Source organism: Oryza sativa, chromosome 6, assembly GCF_034140825.1.
Source record: "Oryza sativa Japonica Group chromosome 6, ASM3414082v1".
In the NCBI taxonomy this organism is placed as follows: domain Eukaryota; kingdom Viridiplantae; phylum Streptophyta; class Magnoliopsida; order Poales; family Poaceae; genus Oryza; species Oryza sativa.
The window spans coordinates 5893726-5912062 of NC_089040.1; the positions used below are offsets into that span (position 1 = coordinate 5893726).

At 46.0% G+C, this 18337-nt stretch overlaps 2 protein-coding genes across 2 annotated transcripts; one reads left to right on the plus strand and one right to left on the minus strand.

Annotated features, from left to right (window-relative positions):
- Positions 1–5225: 5225 nt before the first annotated feature.
- On the plus strand, positions 5226–7242 carry LOC4340468 (galactoside 2-alpha-L-fucosyltransferase). The gene is made up of 2 exons (XM_015787104.3): positions 5226–5531; positions 5626–7242. The coding sequence occupies exons 1-2, from the start codon at positions 5273–5275 to the stop codon at positions 7062–7064; spliced, it is 1698 nt and encodes a 565-aa protein (XP_015642590.2). The 5' UTR covers positions 5226–5272; the 3' UTR covers positions 7065–7242.
- A 339-nt stretch (positions 7243–7581) lies between these two features.
- On the minus strand, positions 7582–9378 carry LOC4340469 (galactoside 2-alpha-L-fucosyltransferase). Its single transcript, XM_015787103.3, has one exon. It carries the CDS (start codon positions 9303–9305, stop codon positions 7659–7661), a length of 1647 nt encoding a protein of 548 aa, XP_015642589.2. The 5' UTR covers positions 9306–9378; the 3' UTR covers positions 7582–7658.
- Between the last annotated feature and the right edge of the window lie 8959 nt (positions 9379–18337).

Here is an 18337-nt window from a genome sequence, read left to right on the forward strand (position 1 = left end):
TATCTACCTCGTACCATACACAGATCCTTCGAATAAAAAGTGTGTGCATTATATTGGAGTATTTCGATGAGCTACTATTGGCTTTGTTTGACGGAGCTTCCGAGAGTTTTGCCGTTTCTTTCATATTCTCTAGTTTTGACAATTGTGCCAGAATTTGATAATGTGGTGTTACGGTAAATATTTGCTAATAATGGATTAATTAGGCTTAATAAATTCGTCTCGTATTTTACAGACGGAATATGTAATTTGTTTTATTATTAGTCTACGTTTAATACTTTAAATGTGTATCTGTATATCCGATGTGACACGCTAAAACTTTACACCAAGAATCTAAACACCCCCTAGAAGTCTCAAACACATTAGAGATAAAATACACGGAGACAAACTAACTACTAGAGGACTGCTAGCTTTTATTTAGAGCACCCGCAATGGTAAAGTAAGGTGCTATCTATAAAACATGTACATCTCAGCAATAGACTAGAATAATAGTAAACCATCTTAATAGTATGTCTACATGGGTATCTATAGCTCTCTAATACATTGCCTCGTTTTTCTCTATAGACTATCTCCAGGTTAGTAGATAGCTTTGCTCTCTCTCTTCATTTAATCTCTTCTAAATAGGAAAATATGCTGACATGGATCTCTTATAGAGAGCCTATAGATAACTATTGTGGGTGTCCTTATTTTCCCAATTCCTCTTTCTTGGTTGTTTGTGCAGGTCGGTGTAGCATCGGGGTGCAGTACATTGGATGTTTCCATGCAGCATCTCTTCATTATTATAATATATACATTCAAGTTTCAACACTCAGGAGGTACAGTTTCAGTGTAGGACACAGTTAATACTGTCTATATTTTTCGCATCACCTAGAAACTAATCTCTCCAGTTCTATAGCCCGTACATCTTATAGAAAAAGGAATTGATGAGGGATTTCTTATGTAAAATCAAAGGTGTTTTTTATTATTATTCTGTGATGAATAATTGGGCATTGGAGATTATTGGTTTTGTTATTTGGAATTTATTCACGAAGTGGTTTTGGAGATGATTGGATTTCACAGGTGATCGCAGGATTCGTCATTTTATGTGACCGGTCAAACCGGGCTCTGCTAGCCGGTCAGACCGGCGTGTATTGCGCGGTCTGACCGGCCGACGCTGTGTCGGTTTCGGTTTCGGATTGTTTGTTTGGATATCCGAGTTTATTTCATGATTATGACTTCTAGATGGATACTATACGTATGTAATACTGTTGTTTGCTACTAATGAGTCAAGTTGTGATAGCTTGGTCTCGGAATATGGTTTCTTTGTTTATTTCATGTGTAGGTGACTCGATGCCTCGGGAGAGTATTTGCGGTGATGGACCGGGAGTCGGCTTGGGGATAAGACGACGTCCGTGGTGGTCAGAGATCATGCGGGATACTTAGGCTAGAGTTGATGCACGTGGTTGATGGAGATTCCATATGGCATACGATGGAGGTGTTGTGTGCGTATGGGATGCGGAGTCGAATTTGGAAGGAGTCCAAATTTGGTACGATTGGTTATGTAAAGTTTCTTTCTTGTACTAGAGGGTTTCCTAAGGTGTTTAGGACTCTTAGTATGAGTTTAGTTCGTGGCTTTAGGCTGCCTACCTCATGTATAAATAGAGGGGGAGCGTGAGGCTTCCCGGTATCGCTTTAGAGAGCAATTGAGTTGAGTTTTGAGTTAGGGTTTCGAGTTTAGTCAAAATTTTTGTAAGGAGTGCTGTTGGTGCACTTTGTAAACACAGAGAGAATCAATAAAGTCGTCATCTACTTTAAGAGTTCTTCTATTTGTGTTTCACCGGGTTTCGGCGGTCTAACCGGCGGCACACCAGCGGTCAGATCGGCGGCATCGCAGCGGTCAGACCGGCGGGTACACGGCGGTCAGACCGGCATCAACGACAGGCGTCAGGAGCAAATCTTGGCAGTCAGACCGGAGATTCAACACCGGTCAGACCGGCGGCTACGCTTCGGTCAGACCGGCTAATCTACTCCGGTCAGACCGATCTCCGTCGATTTCGAGGGTAACTTTTATTTCCGCTAAAAGGTTTTGGATTTTGGGTATACCAACCATTCACCCCCCCTCTGGTTGGCTTAGTTCTTATGTTTTGATCCGACATCTTACATATTTTTTAACTCCAGGTTTGCTCGAAGATTTATGCGACCAAGTTCATCTCCTCTAGATCTAGAGATATAGGAAGCGACCAACAAGTTAGGATTTACGTTCCTGCTTTTATGGTAGGGATGGAAGGTGGGTGGGGACCCGGGGGGGATTCATTGGACTTAGGCCTTGTTCAATCGAGCAGTTTGCTTGGGCTAATCGGCGACACGTAAAACCATGCAAGCTATTAACATTAACATATGTCTAATTGAGTATTATTATTAATTATTACAAACTCGAAAACGGTTTTATTTGATATATATATATATATATATATATATATATATATATATATATATATATATATATATATATATATATATATATATATATATATATATATATATATATATATATATATATATATATATATATATAAAGGTTGTGAGAAAAAACACATTACTTTAAAAAACATGCTCACGGAGAACTAGAGAATTGCAAAAACCAAATGCCCTCTAGTAACCTTAGAGGGATGGGTGGTAGGCGGTGGATTGGTGGTGCGAGGTGGACATGGGTGGGAAGCGAGGTGTGGGTTGTGGCGTTAGAGCGGTAGGCATGGAGAAGGCCAGTGGGCTGGCGTTGGTGGTGGGGCAAAGCAGAATGAGTGGGTGGGGACACCACGTAGCTAATGACTTGAGGAGGAGGAGAAATAAGGGAGGGGGAGGGTGGGGGCGGGGTTACGCAAGCACCATTAACATCTTTCTGTCAGCCGACAAGACCGAGTGGCAGGGAAGGTGGCATGGGCACCAGGAGAGATACGGAACGTTGTGTTGGAGAGGATAGTGGTGGAAGAGGATAAGGTCAAAACCCTAAAACAACACTAATCTTAAAGTAATCTGGGTCATTCAAAGTGCATGATAGGAGGGATGATTCTCTTGCAAATATTACATGGATGGTCCTAACAGAAATAACATGGTCCAAAAATGGAAGACGTAATCGTGGAAAAAAATTAATTCTAATTTTTATTGTATTAAAATATGTAAAAATAATTTAAAAAAATTGCAAGTCTGCACCCCTAACATTCTCTAGGAGGGTGTCTCCCAAAGAGCATTTTTTAATGAAGTGGCATACGGCCGCTGGCGCATGCTAACGGTCGCGTGGAGGACAGCCAACCATTTTGTAGGTAGCCTCCTTGCCGCCCTCTCAAAGGGTTGTAAGGGGGCACCTGCAGTAGCTAAGTGAGTATAACTTCACTGGTTAAATTTCTTGTGGTGGAACCAGCCCACCTGAGTTCAAATCCTAAATTTGACACGGATGTTCGCGTTTATGGCTAATTTTCTTTTAGTGGTAAACGATGTACTCCCTCAGTCCTAAAATATAACAATTTTTAGTCCTCAGAGTTTGTCCCAAAATATAACAACTTCTCTACTAACATTCTCTTCCCAACCAATCACAACCCTCCATTTACTTTTTCCACCTGCCTACACTACTCATCCAATCACAACCCTCCACCATTCACCTCTACTTACTTTCTTAATAACCGTGTCCAACTTTAAAACTTCTTATATTCTGGGACGGAGGAAGTACCTGTCAACAGCGAGGTGCTCATGAGGGTAGGGTGAGTGTGTTCCCGTACTGACTTCGTCACTCTCAATCTTTTGGAGGTGCTCATGAGGGTAGGGTGAGTGTACGCATGTTGTGAGCATGCATTTGTATTGTATTTTTTAAAAAATAATTTGTTTAAAATTATTTTTAAATGTTTTAATAAATAAAGTGAAAGCTTAAAAATTTTCCTTAATCGTGTGAGCCAGTTGGACCCAAAAAGGATTATACAACTTAGTTAGGGCGTATTTAAGTTGGGCCTGAAGCATATGTTCGGCCCTTCTTAATTGATCCGGACAAGAGTGCAGGAGCTGCCGTGCCCGTGCGGTCCATTGTTTCGTGGGCTGGGCATGCATTATTGCGGCATCGGATACACCGCCAATGTACACAGGGTCGTATAAATGGCTCCCTGCATGACAATCCAATCGTTTCCATCACGGATCAGGCTTCTCTACTTCAAAGAGTGTCTTTGTCATTTACACGTGGGTCTAATGAACCGCGAACCTATCTGTTAGTGACAAAATCACGGTGCGATCTCAATCCTTCTATCACTCCGGTATATCCTATACACATAAATAAACCAGTGCACATATCATATACATCAACTAACAAATATTACTAAAAGTTTTAAAAAATATATATGTACTTTTAATAATATTGAATCAATGTGTAAAGTATTATCATCAAATTCGTCACACATCAAAAGAAAAAAAAGACAAAATTATAGTCTTAAAATTATCAGATTTTACCCTTTTTTATTATCGCTAAAATATAGTGAATTTGATGTTAAGATTTTACACGTAAGTGTAATGATATTAAAGTTATATGATTTTTTTTCTATATTTTTCGATGATATTTGTTACTAGTTGATGTGTACACGAAACTTCTGTGCATAAGATATGTTTTTTCTTTATTATCACTCCTCAATGGTTGAACAATAAACTATTCTAACATGGAAAATAACATGAAATAATACTTATAGCCATATAAATATACAAAATTACATGTAAAAAAAAATTCAGACTTAGATAAAAATAAAATAAATCCACATATAGCAATAAAATTACAGTTCAAATGATCTAAAAGTCCAAATTATATAGCATTGCAAATTTAGACTTAGCCACATGCAGTTACATATGACTGAATCTACAATTTTTTCGACGCCTGAAATCTAGAAAATTTCATTACCGCAAACTAGTCCTAATTGATAGAAAATGTTTAATTTGACCCTAGAATTTGTGAAATTATTATGTATAAATGATTCCACTCTACGATTTTTTTCCCAATTTATATAGCTTTGAACTCTTGGTTATTAGAACTCAGCCCTTATAATCTAGTATCTGATAGATTAGATGGTTTTTTTTTAAAAAAAAAATCATAACAGCTTAATAATCATTAAGTTCGCTGCTCTCTTTTTTCGCCTTTTCGTCTCCTATTATTACCGTTCTTCCTTTTAGTCACTTTCCAAATTGTAAGAACCCTTCCTTAATACCTAAAAATCTTATTTTAGTATGAGATTCTTGATTCCGAGAAGAACGCATCATCCGCCTAATAACCATGAACTCGGAGGGAGGGATTGGCGCTGGCATAACCAATCGCCCGTCGCAGCAATGCTCGGCCGCCGCGGCGGAGGACGGGGACGACTACGAGAGGCCATGCCCATGGATCCCCGGGAAGAAGAAGAAGAAGAAGATCACGTGCCTCGCCATTTGCCTCATCGCGTCGCCGATCTTGATCCTCCTGGTTAGCCGGCGAGGCTCGCCGTTCCCGTCCATGTCCGGCTGGGCGTCGCCGTCCAGGATGTACGCATCGAAAGGTAAATTTACCCTTGTGATCAATGTCACAATTCCATTTTCAATTTTTAGGGGAGAAGACGAACCGGTAATTTTTTTCTGCCTCCGCCATTGCAGGGTCCAAGAGAGACGTGCTCATGGGCGGCCTGCTCGTCCCGGGACTCGACGAGCGGACGTGCGCCAGCCGGTACAGCTCGGCGATGTACCGCAAGAACACGGCGCGATCACCGTGCCGTCACCTCGTCAAGCGGCTGCGGGAGCAGGAGGCGCTGCAGCGGCGGTGCGGCCCGGGCACGGCGGCGTACTGGAGGGCGGCGGAGCGGCTGGGCTCCCGGCGGAACGGCACGGCCGGCGCCGACGACGAAGGGTGCAAGTACCTCGTGCTTGTGCCGTACAGGGGCCTAGGGAACAGGATGCTGGCCATGGCGTCGGCGTTCCTCTACGCCATGCTCACCGGCCGCGCGCTGCTCGTCGACAGGGGGGAGTCGCTGGCCGACCTGTTCTGCGAGCCGTTCCCGGGCACGTCGTGGCTGCTGCCGCCGGAGTTCCCGATCAAGAACCTCCAGGACTTGACCGGCGAGGCGCCGGAGAGCTACAGGAACCTGGTGCAGAGCGACCGGCCGGCCACGTCGGTGTCGGAGCTCCCCTACGTCTTCGTCGACCTCGACCATGGCTGCACCTACCACGACAAGCTCTTCTACTGCGACGACGAACGCCATTTCCTCCACCGGGCGCCATGGCTGCTGATGAGGACCGACGGCTACTTCCCGCCGGCGCTGTTCCTCAACCCGGCGTACCAAGACGAGCTCGACCGGCTGTTCCCTCGGAAAGACTCGGTGTTCTACCTCTTGGCGCACTATCTTCTCCATCCGACGAACAAGGTTTGGGGATTGATCACGAGGTTCTACGACTCCTACCTGAGGGATTCGGACGAACGGCTCGGCATCCAGGTCAGGGTGTTCGACGGGGACACCCCGTTCAAGCACATCTTGGATCAGATCACCGCTTGCACGTCACAGGAGCGGTTGCTACCGGAGGTGGTGGAGCAAGAACCGTCGTCGTTCCCAGCTCCGGCGGCGGCGGCGACGGCGGCGCGGTCCAAGGCCGTCCTGATGACCGGCCTGAACTCGTGGTACTACGACAACATCCGGTCCAGGTACTGGCAGTCACCGACGGCCACCGGCGAGGTGGTGCGCGTGCACCAGCCGAGCCACGAGGAGCACCAGCTGTCCGGGAGCACGACGCACGACATGAAGGCGATGGCGGAGATGTACCTGCTGAGCATGACCGACGCCATCGTCACCAGCGGGTGGTCGACGTTCGGGTACGTCGGCCACGGCCTCGGCGGGCTCTCGCCGTGGGTCATGTTCAAGCCGGAGAACCTCACGACGCCGGACCCGCCGTGCCGGCGCGCCGTGTCCATGGAGCCGTGCTTGCACGGGCCGCCCTTCTACGACTGCAGGGTGAAGCGTGGCGCCGACACGGGGAAGTTGGTCCCACATGTCAGACACTGTGAGGACATGAGCTGGGGACTGAAACTTGTTCACCCAGAGTGAAGAAGGGTGAAGAGGTTATGTAAAAAAAAGACAGAAATTTTTGGACAATTGGGATCAAGCTCTGCTGTTAGACATTTCACCTTTATACCATCTTTGTTGATGAACTGCTCAAGGGCGGCAGCCATTGACTGGTAACAGTTTTATCTGAGAAGGCGTCCAATTTATATTTGCAAGAAAACAACTGAATAACTCTGACAGAATTTGGTGCTGGAACATTGGAACAGAAATCCTGTGAAATTCAATAATTCTGTGAAGCTACTGTAGTGTTAGGGTGTGTACATTCGAACAGGAATCCTGTGAATGTGATATTCAAGAATTTTGTGAACCTACTGTTGACTAGGTTGTGTACATTCGAGCATCAAACTAAGGGTCAAATTATCAGCTCCTCAGCTCCATTTCAGCATAAGGGGCTCCTTTGGAACGAATGAATTTCATAGAATCTAATTCAATTCCTTCAAAATTCCTTTAAAATTCATCCATTCCAAAGGAGGCATAAATGGTTTTACTATTGTTGGCATCCCACCCAAAAGTTTCTCTTTGTATTTCCAAAAAAAAATATATATATGAAGCAAAGATGTTATAGCTCAAGCCAACTCAATCGAACAGCTTGAGACCGGCAGGCACATCCTCGCAATGTCGCAAGAACGGCAGATGCGCCGCCGGGTCGCGATCCCGCCGCGCCCGGCAGACGAGCGGCGGCGGCGAGTGCAGGCACGGCTCCACCGACGCCGGCCGCGCGCACGCCACGTCGGCCCTCATCTTGCCCCAGTCCAGCGGCGCCAGCTGCCACGGCCGCACGCCGGCGAGCGCGTGCGCCACGTACCCGAACGTCGACCACGCCGTGGTCACCACCGCGTCGGAGAAGCTGAGCAGGTAGATCTCCGCCAGGGCGCGCTCGTTGTGCGCCCGCGCCTCCGTGTGCTGGTCCCCGTCGTGGCTCGGCTGGTACACCGCCACCACCTCGCCGCTCGCCGTCGCGTTCGTGTAGTACGCGCCGTGCAGCTTGTCGTAGTACTCCCGCTTCAGCGACACCACCAGCACGGCCTTCACCTTCGTCGCCGTCGCCGTCGGCGGTGGCGGCGGCCGGCCACCGGCCGATTCGCTGGTGCTCGTCACCTGGGGAAGGAGGCCGTGCTCCCGCGTGCACCGGAGGATCTGCTCGTACATGACGTCGAACGGGACGGCCATCTGCGGCACGATGCGCACCTGGATGCCGAGGCGCTCGTCGGCGCCGGCGAGATACCCGTCGTAGAACCTCTCGACGATGCCCCACGCGCGGTTGCCCGGATGGAAGAGGTACCTGCCGAGGTGGTGGAACACCGACCCCTTCGCCGGGAACATCCGGTCGAGCTCGGCGCGGTACGCCGGCACGAGGAACAGCGCCACGGCGAAGTAGCTGTCGGACCTGAGCACCATCCAGTTGAACCGGTCGAGCACCCGGTGGTCCTCCTCGCAGAACGTGTGGTTCTGCAGCCGGAGATGTATCTGCTCCAGGTGGAGGTACACGTACGGCGGCAGCGCGCCGCCGTCGCCGTCGTGGCGGACGACGCCGTTCTTGAGCATGTTGACGTAGCTCTCGTTCGACGCGGCGGAGAAGCCGCCCTTGTAGGGGAAGTCCGGCGGAAGCAGCCACGAGGTCCCCGGGAAGGGCTCGCAGAAGAGGCCCTCCATCTCCGGCGGCTCGTGGACGAGCACGACGCGGCCGGTGAGGAGCGCGTAGAGGAAGGTGGAGACGAGGCTGAGCATCCGGTTGCCGAGGCCCTGGATGGGGAGCCACACAACGTACCTGCACTCGGCGTCGCCGTCGCCGTCGCCGGACCGGAGCCGCGCGACGGCGTCCCGGTAGCGCGCGGTGCCCGGGCCGCACCGCCGGTGGTTGGCCTCGTACCGCCGCAGCCGCTCGACCAGGTAGGGGGAGACCCGGAACGGCGACGGCTTCCACCGCGAAGAGGCCTCGTACCGGCTGAGGCACGACGCCTCGTCGAACTCCGGCGAGAGAAGCCCGCCGAGGAGCCGGTCTGCCGCCGCCGCCGGTGACGACGAAGACAACGACGATTCTTTGAAGCGATGGAGGCGGACAACGGTGTCGGCGGCGAGGTCGCCAAAGAAGTAGGACACGAGCATCAGCGGCAGCGCGACGAGGACCAACACCGTGGCGGCGCCCGGCGCGGCCACTCCACGGCGCTTCTCTGCCTCCGGCGGATGCGCCGCCGCCGCTTCTCCCAACTTGTCGGTGTCCATGGCACGCACCGACGCTTTCCGAAGTCTCCAACACCGTCGCAATCTAGTGCGGGGCTTCCGTTTTGTTGGGGACAGGCAGATCAGGTCAACATAGGCAATTCATTAATTATTTAGCTGCCATTCTTGGTGACACATGGAATGGCAGTATGGACATGGCACCATGCAAAAGTTTACAGCTACAGAACGATCTATTTGGCCAGTACAGATCAGATCTCCTCATGAACACATACTTATAGTACAATGTTTAGGTCCCAAGCTATTTATTTAGGCAAAAACAAATAGGAGTAGTTCATAATAAACATTAATTGTATCTATAGTCAAACTTTATTTGTTTTCGTTAACATTGACTCATAATATTCCAAGCTCCAAATATGCATCAGCCCAGACCTGACGCACCCCACCCCATGTCCCGTCATCCCACTCCTACCGTTGTCGAAGTAAACGATTTACTCCTATCGCGCACCTCAACCACCCACCTTTATTCGAGTAAACGATTTACTTCGATAATGAAAACAACCCCCATGCTTCCGATCTCACCCCACGTCTCGTATCGTACTCCCACCATTATCGGAGTAAATGATTTACTACGATAAAAACAACTTCTCTGCTTCCGGTATGTATTCTATTTTTCTCGTACCCAACAAACCACTCTCGACCCCACTTTATTTTTTCCTTTTTTTCGGATCTGAATCGATCCACCATCCCAGGTCACAGATCGGCGACACACCATGGAGAAGGACGACGACACCATGGTGGTTGACAGCGGTGGCGGAAGCGGTGGTTGAGATGAAGGCACTGCTTCGGGCCTCGCCGCCGGACGCTAGGCAGCACCTTAACCAGCAAGGAGGTGTTCATCTGAGCTAATAGCAACAACCAGGGGCTGCTCCACGTCGGTGACATTCATAGAACAAGCAAGTAAGGAAATGACACTCTGATTTGCATCTGCATACACTCCCCTTCAACTTCACGCATGAAGCCTTTTTTTTTTTGCAAATCAAATTAACGTGCAATCTCCAATATTACATGATCTCAATTGATGGGCTGCACAGGTTCTACATTTGTACATTGTGCTCCATGTGGCTGGGCGCAGAAGATATGGTGGAGTCCGCCAGTGATGGAGATTGTTTGCTATTTTTCTTTTGCTCGTCATCTGTATTGACATGAACGAGAATGTTTTTGCATTTTTTTCGTGCTTGCTAGATGATGGATGGCTGCTACGGCGTAACGTCGAGCTCATCTATATACCATACCGCTATATCCTTCCATGATTCCATCGTCGACTACTGCTCGCCACCCGGTTGCCCTCTTCACTACTCGTCACAAGACACAGACCGTGCTCTTCATCCTTATCGCAAGATCCAGCAAAGCCACCACATGGATTTTTGGCTGAATCATTTTTTTTCTAGTTTGATTCACCTGTGAGTAATTTTATCGCTTGTGTGATTGAGCCTGTAATTTTTTTATTCATACGACTATTTTGTGATACAGCTCAACGATACTCTTAGTATCGGTTTTTACTCTTATACTGTATATTGAACACATCAGTAAACATATTACTACACGGTGGCTATGAGATCATGGCTATATCGAGAGAAAGGTGGTAATTGTTTTACTCACAGACCACGTAATCTCAGTTTTTACTCTTATATTGTGTATTGAACACATCAGTAAACATATTACTACACGGTGGCTACGAAATCATGAGCTATATCGAGAGGAATGTAGTAATTATTTTACTCACAGACCACGAAATCTAAATAATATTTATAATATTGGTAAAAGAATTGCTAGCATTGTAAGCTGGTAGTACTTCTTTTACGACCATCTAGATATGGCGTCATACGATGTGGAGGCATGCATGCGAGTAAATTTGTTACTTTTGAATGAGCAGATATGGGAGGCTAGGAGTAAATGAAAAACTCCACGAAGTAAATTCGTTACTTTTAAAACGTGCGGAGATAGAAAAAATGGAAAACTTGAAAAGAAAAAATAGACGGTAAATATTTTACTAAAACGCGAAAACAGAAAAACTAATCAGAAGAAACGAAAAACATAGACATCTGAATGGTTAATATTTTACTGGGACCATGGATGAAACACGGATGAGATGGAAAAGAGAAAAAAGAAATACGAAAAAAGAAACACGGAAGGTGGAGTGGTAAAAAAAAAACGAACCAAGAAAAGAAGGTAGGATGCGGAGGAAATGCGGGATGGTAAAAAAGAGGAAAACTAAAAGGAGAAAGCAGAAAATGTAGGATTTGGAGGAAATGTGGGGTGGTAAAAAAGAGAAAAGCACGAAGAAAGGAGAAGGCGTTGTTGGACGCTCGAAGTAGCGCTACCAATTCCATTCGGTGCTAGAAATGTATTACAACAGAAAAAAATTACAGTTAAAAATGTGCATTGAAGACAGGACATTCTAGACAAGAAGTTAATTCTGTACAAAAAATAAGCAAACGTGCGAACTGACAAGACAAAACACATCACTGCATTCATACCGGCCGGCTGCCAACTATAGGAAATTGATTGGATGAATTACAAATTGATATACTTCTCGTTTAAATTTGAACGAGTGACATATTATCTACACACATCTGTAGTGGATTGAGAAATTCTGCCCGTTGACTTTCTGAGATGCAATTCTAAAAGATGAGGCGAACAAGTGTGCAATTAGCACTCTTAAGTTTAGGAAGATAAATTAAGGGCTTGTTTAGTAGGTAAAAATTTTTGCCCCTAAATGTCACATCGGATATACGGACACACATTTGAAGTATTAAACGTAGTTTAATAACAAAACAAATTATAGATCACGCCAGGAAACTGTGAGACGAAATTATTGCCTAATTAATATGTTATTAGCAAATGTTTAATGTAGCACCATATTGTCAAATCATGATGCAATTAGGCTTAAAAGATTTGTCTCGTAATTCCTGGTGAACAACGTAATTATTTTTTTTTCTATATTTAATACTTCATGTATGTGTTTAAATATTTAATGTGACAGTATAAAAAATTTTGTTTGGGAAGTAAACAGGCCCTGAAACGAGTAGCACTGGAAAAGAAAATACAGATCATTTCATTAGAAACTCAAGTGCAAAACATGGATTGGAAAGACAAAATGATTACACGAACGTCCTTTTCGGTCCAGGTGGCTAACTGGAGTAGTTAGTTGGACCTCTGGTTCATAGCACGACAAGGGAAACTTGGATTTATCTCCCATGAAAGACCCCAAACACACCTTGATCATGGCAACGTTAATTATTGTTTTCTTTTATCATGATACTGTAATCAATAATTTTCCCGCAACAGAGAGTTTGCGCCTCACACACTTCGGCAGCTTAAAGTGGAGCTTGTATTGATGTTTGAAGGTTGAAACAATGTTAAAAACACATACATATTTTATCTCTTTAATCCTGAATTTTTTTTTGTTACAAAGAACCACCAGCAAAAAGTTATTAAAAACAAGCTCAGGCAGCAACTTGACACTGTTGATTGGCTGGCCATCACTGTATTTGAAGTGAGCAAATGTATGTGTGCTCAAACTCTGTGGTATCACTGCAAGAACAAAATTACGCTGATTCCTCGTTAATATGTTGGTTGAGGCTCTTCCCCAGGGAAAGAGCTCCTTTGACTTAAAAGTCAGAAGGGATATGGGTCCGTAATAGGTGAGGTCCACCTTCATGGACCCAAACGTCAGACATATATGTCCCTCTGATTTAAGTTAGAGGAGCCTAGCTCGTCGTTTTCTCGAGAGTAGGGGTATAAAGATCAAGTCATCCCAACCAGAATTCCTCTTAATCATATGTAGAAACAAAGTGCATTGTAATGTTTAGTAATTGGTAAGTAAAAAAATGCATTTGTATCATCCTACCTCCATTTTCTTCAAGACACCCTCCAAACTCGACATAAAGAAACCACAATTTGAAGGCAAGATCATCAAATCATAGGAAAGCAATCAGATAGACAGATAATATGACGATAAACCCACATACCATGATTTGCTTAGATAAGGCAGATCCTCCCTCGGCTCTACCCCTCCGTTGTTGATGGGCTTGTGACATACTCTCCCTCGATTCCTCCTCCTCCACCACCGATGGGCTCGCGACTTAGTCTCTCTTGGCTCCTCCCTCTCCACCGCTTACGGCCTCGCGACGGCCGGATCTGGCATCAGTGGCCTCGTGATGGTTGGATCCTCCACTGTCGGTGGCCACGCAATAGCCGGATCTAGCAGATGTGGACCCTAGAACGAGCGAATCCACCAGCTACGGGTGGTGGTGGGGTTCATGTGGCTACGGGGTTGTGGCAGATCCAGATAGGGTTTATGTTTTTTTTGACAAAATTCCTTTTCAAGGGGGCGCTTAACATGCCCGTCTGGGAAAAATATATTTTTGCATTCAGTTGTGCTACCCCTTTGCAATAATCAATATTTCTACATACATCTAGCACCAAACGGTTGTTCTGTCCATTTACAAAAGACAATTTTGCCCGTTTGGAAAATTCTTTTATGTAGTAGTGATTTTAATTGAAAAAACGAAGCGTAATTGTCACTGTGTTGAAGTAAATCTGTTAGCATTCTTAGGGCCCATTTCGCATAGCTTCAGCTCTAGCTCCACCATTCTTGGAGCTGAAGCCGAACCAAACGGTTTGATCAGCTCCACCCAAAAAGAAAGTGGAGCTAGCTGGCTGCTCACACAAAATGAACTAAAAATGTGAAGCTAAGGGCCTGTTTGGTACAGCTCCAACTCCTAAATATAACTCCAAGAGTTGAGTCTTGAGTGGAGTTGTGGAGCTGTCTAAACCCAGCTCCACAACTCTAGTACATTTTGTAAGAGAGCTCCACCCAACTCCACTCCCAGTTCTAGTGGAGCTGAAACTGTTTGGCTGAGCTCCAGCTCCAGGAGGGGTGGAGCTGGAGCTGGAGCTGTGCCAAACAGGTTCTAAGTTTAAGCAACTCTATAGCTTCACTCCAAACCTAGCCTGAAGTTAAATTTAGTAGTTGGAACCCTACTAAACGGGCTCTTATATTAGCCAAACAATGCACTGTTAAGACTTCAGCTCTGATATACTCATGAGTGAAAAGGCATTAGTTGTACATACATTCAATGATGTACTATTGTGGCGGCGCCCGGCGCAGGCACTCCACGCACTGGTGGAGAAATCGTTTAGGGACTACGAATCCGGGACTAAAGATCCCTATCTTTAGTCCCAGTTCAAATACCCGGGACTAAAGATCGATCTTTAGTCCCGGTTAGTGTTACCAACCAGGACTAAAGATGGGAGCAGGTAGTCACGGTTAGTTTTTTTTTCATTTATTGCTACTTACTACTTAATCTCTAATTTATTTTCTCCCAAATTAGATGGGATGTATATTCCCAAATCAAAGTAACATCCCAAATACACAAATCAATCATATACACCACAGATTATACATCCCAAATCAAAGAAACATGTCAAATACACAAATCATATATATCTCAGATCCATGCAATGAGATTCTAAAAAGAAATTATATATCTCAATCCATACAATGAATCACAAATTTTTCATCTCAATCTATACATGGATCACAAATTCTTCAAAAAAAAGAAAAAGAAAAGAAGCAAAGCCGCTGGCCGGCTGAGCAGGCTGCCGCCTCCCCTCCTCCCCGGCCGCCGCCGAGCGGCCCTCCACTTTGCCGTGCCGCCGTGCCGCTCTCCGCCGACCGGCCCGCCCACCCTCTCTTGCTACGCACACGGCCGGGAAGGGATAAGAAAGAGAAGAGATAAGGAGGAAGGGAAGAAGGGATGAGATAAGAATTAGAGATGGAGAGAAAGAGGAGTTTGTGTGGATGGGAAAAGAGGATAAGTAATAGGGTTTATATAGTGTGTTTTGATCTTTAATCCCAGTTCGTAACACCAACCGGGACTAAAGATCACCAACAGGGACTAAAGATCATCTTTAGTCCCGGTTGGTGTTACGAACCGGGATTAAAGATCCGATCTTTACTCTCGTTGGACTAAAGATCCTGGAGGGGCCTGACAACACCTGACAGCATGTGAACCGGGACTAAAGATCATATTTAGTCCTGGTTGGTATCACGTAGTCCCGTTCTGCTTATAAATCGGGACTAAAAATCATCTTTAGTCCCGGTTTTTACTGCAACCGGGACTATTGTGGTTTTTGGTCGACCGGGTAAAGATGGTTTCTCCACTAATGACGGCGCTTCTCTGCCTCCGGCGGATGCCCCGCCGCCGCCTCTTCGCCCCCGCCGCCGCTTCGCCCAACTTGTCGGTGTCCATGTTACTCACCGACGCTCTCCGAAGTCTCCAACTCGGTCGCAATCTAGTAGGAGTAGTACTTTTGTTGTGGATAGGCAGATCAGGTCAACATAGGCAATTTATGAATTGTTTAGCTGCCATTCTTGGTGACACATGGAATGGCAGTATGGCACCACATGCAAAAGTTTACAGCTACAGAATGATCGATTCGGCGGCTAGTAGTACAGATCCCCTGATGAACACATACTTATGCAAAAACTAAAATTTTTAGGTCCCAAGCTATTAATTTATGCAAAAACTAATCATCCATAATAAACATTAATTTTATCGATACTCAAACTTATTTTTTGTTAACATTGATATCCGGATGTTTAGATTAAACACATAAAAAACAATATTTTGTACTTCCATAATAGATATTAGTAATTCCATTCGGTACTAGAAATATATAACAATGGATAAAAAAAGGTACAGTTAAAATTATATGTGAAGACATGACTATTCAAGACAAGAAATTATTTTGTGCAAATAGTTTTTATTGACACTTGACAGTATAATTACAGGGAGGACCCACGCGTTGCCTCTTTCGTAGGTTGCTCAAGAGGTGAAACTCTAAGCCCAGCCCGCCCTCCTTCCTCCTCCTCACCGCCGGTGGAAGGCGTGTGGCGAGCTAAGATGATGTTGGTGAGGCAAAATCCCTAGTGGCGCTGCCAGACACGAGTGGAAGGTGTTGAGAACGGTGTCGCGACAAGTCGAGGATGGTGGCATGGAGGCCACTCTCCACCAGATTTGAGTGGCTGGTGACGGCTGGAGCTTCCAGAAAGCCGTATCTGGCGCGAGGCGGTGGCGCGAGGTGGTGTTGGCGAGTTGGCAACTGTGATCGGGGTGCTGGCTGTCACTGCAGGGCGACCCTGACTCCAATGCTGCCACTGCCTGGCTTGCTTCCTCCCATCGTCGATGTGAGGTGGCACTGGTGAACGATGGTGAGATGGCAAGTGGTGACTGCGCACTGGTGCGGTGGTGGTGAAAGTAGCGCTGATCACGATTTCGCACTTTGTGAGCGGTGGTGTGTGAGGGAGAGTCGGGAGAAGGAAGACGAGGATGCAGTTTTAGGTCATATTTGGGGGAGTTTCTAACTGCTGCAGCTTCTCCTATAAGCTACAGCTATAGATGGCCAAAGGGCCCGCCGGCCCGGCCCGGCCCAGGCACGGCCCGGGCACGGCCCAGCAGCCATCGGGCCGGCACGGCCCGTGCCTATCGGGCCGTGCCGGCCCATGGGCTGCACCTCCCGCCCAGGCACGGTCCACCAGCTGTCGGGCCATGCCGTGCCGGCCCGAAGGCATGGGTGGCCCATCGGGCCTTTTATAAAATAAGTCTATTGTTCGTCTCTCCTCTTTGGGCTATTTCATATGTATAGCTAAAATAAGTCTATTTTCTGTCCCTCCTCTTTGGGCTAACATATGTATAGCTAAAATAACTCTATTTTCCATCCCTCCTCTTCGGCTGACATATGTATAGATAAAAAAAGTCTATTTTAGATCCCTATTCTTTCATCCATGGCATATAATATGTCTATTTTTACTCCCATATTTTTTTTGTGTATCGGGCCTAGCTGCTGGCCCATCGTGTCAGGCCGGCCCGGCCCAACGTGCCGGTGGAGGGGCCCAGGCACGGCCCGGTGGTTTGGCCGGGCCAGCACGGGCTCGACCTCCGTCGGGCTGCGCCGTGCTTGGGCCGGGCCAAAATGCCGTGCCATGGGCCGGGCCGTCGGGCCTCGGGCCTTTTGGCCATCTATAGCTACAGCTTTCCCAAACAGTTCAAATTTTCACCCACATTATTAGAATATGTACTACTGTATGTACTAATTGCCGCCTTTGTACACGAGACATTGAGCAGGCGGTATGCGCTTGTGCTATGTTGAACTGGCACGTCTGCGCTCCAATGCGCGCGTGATTTTTTCCTGAAATTTTTATCATATTCTAGAAATTAAACCTTTCACCTCCGATTTCATTTGAATGTTTGAACTTTGAGATGAAGGTTGTTAAATTTGAGTTGACAGTTTTCAAACCCGAGTTAAAAATTTTTAAATCATGACTAGAATTTTTTAAAATTTTGAGTTCAATGTTTTCAAATCCAAGTTAAAATTTTTCATATCTTAGTTAAAAATTTTTACTTTTAAGTTGAAATTTTTAAATCTTGAGTTAAAAGTTTAAAATCTTCACTTGAAAGTTTCAAATCTAATTTGAAAGTCATAAAAGTTTTAAAATTTGAGTTTAAAGTTTTCAGTGAGGGAAGAAAGAAAAGATTAGAGCAGGTATAATAGCAGGCTGTAAGCCAGCTGCAAACATATTTTAAGGAGATAAATGAGGGGAGAGGAGCAACGGGCTACATATTTGTAGCCAGCTGTAGCACGGTCTCCAAGACAAAGTGTGTGTATATGACAGGTGGGACCAGATATTAATAGTGTAGTATGTAACTATTGTACTAATGAGCTATTAGATTGGCTATAAATGAATTGGAGGTAGTAGTTGGCTATACTATTAAACTTGGTCTTAGATAGGTCCATTTTTATTATTGTTATTTTGGTTGTAATTTGTAGTAGAACATTGTTTGGACCACGTTTCCAGGCAAACGCTTGGCTTACAATTAATAAAGGCAACCTGTTTGTTTCGTTCGCATCATCTCCACATGCCCTTCACGCCTTTTCAGATCATTTTCCCACAAACACGGAATTTATATTCGAGTATCTCACAAGATCCCTTTCGGAACACCAGCAAA

Coding starts and splice junctions, on each gene's coding strand:
- LOC4340469 (XM_015787103.3), bottom strand. CDS start 9,305: ATGGACACCGACAAGTTGGGAGAAGCGGCGGCGGCGCATCCGCCGGAG.
- LOC4340468 (XM_015787104.3), top strand. CDS start 5,273: ATGAACTCGGAGGGAGGGATTGGCGCTGGCATAACCAATCGCCCGTCG. Junction 5,532..5,625: donor CAGGATGTACGCATCGAAAG/GTAAATTTACCC, acceptor CCGCCATTGCAG/GGTCCAAGAGAGACGTGCTC.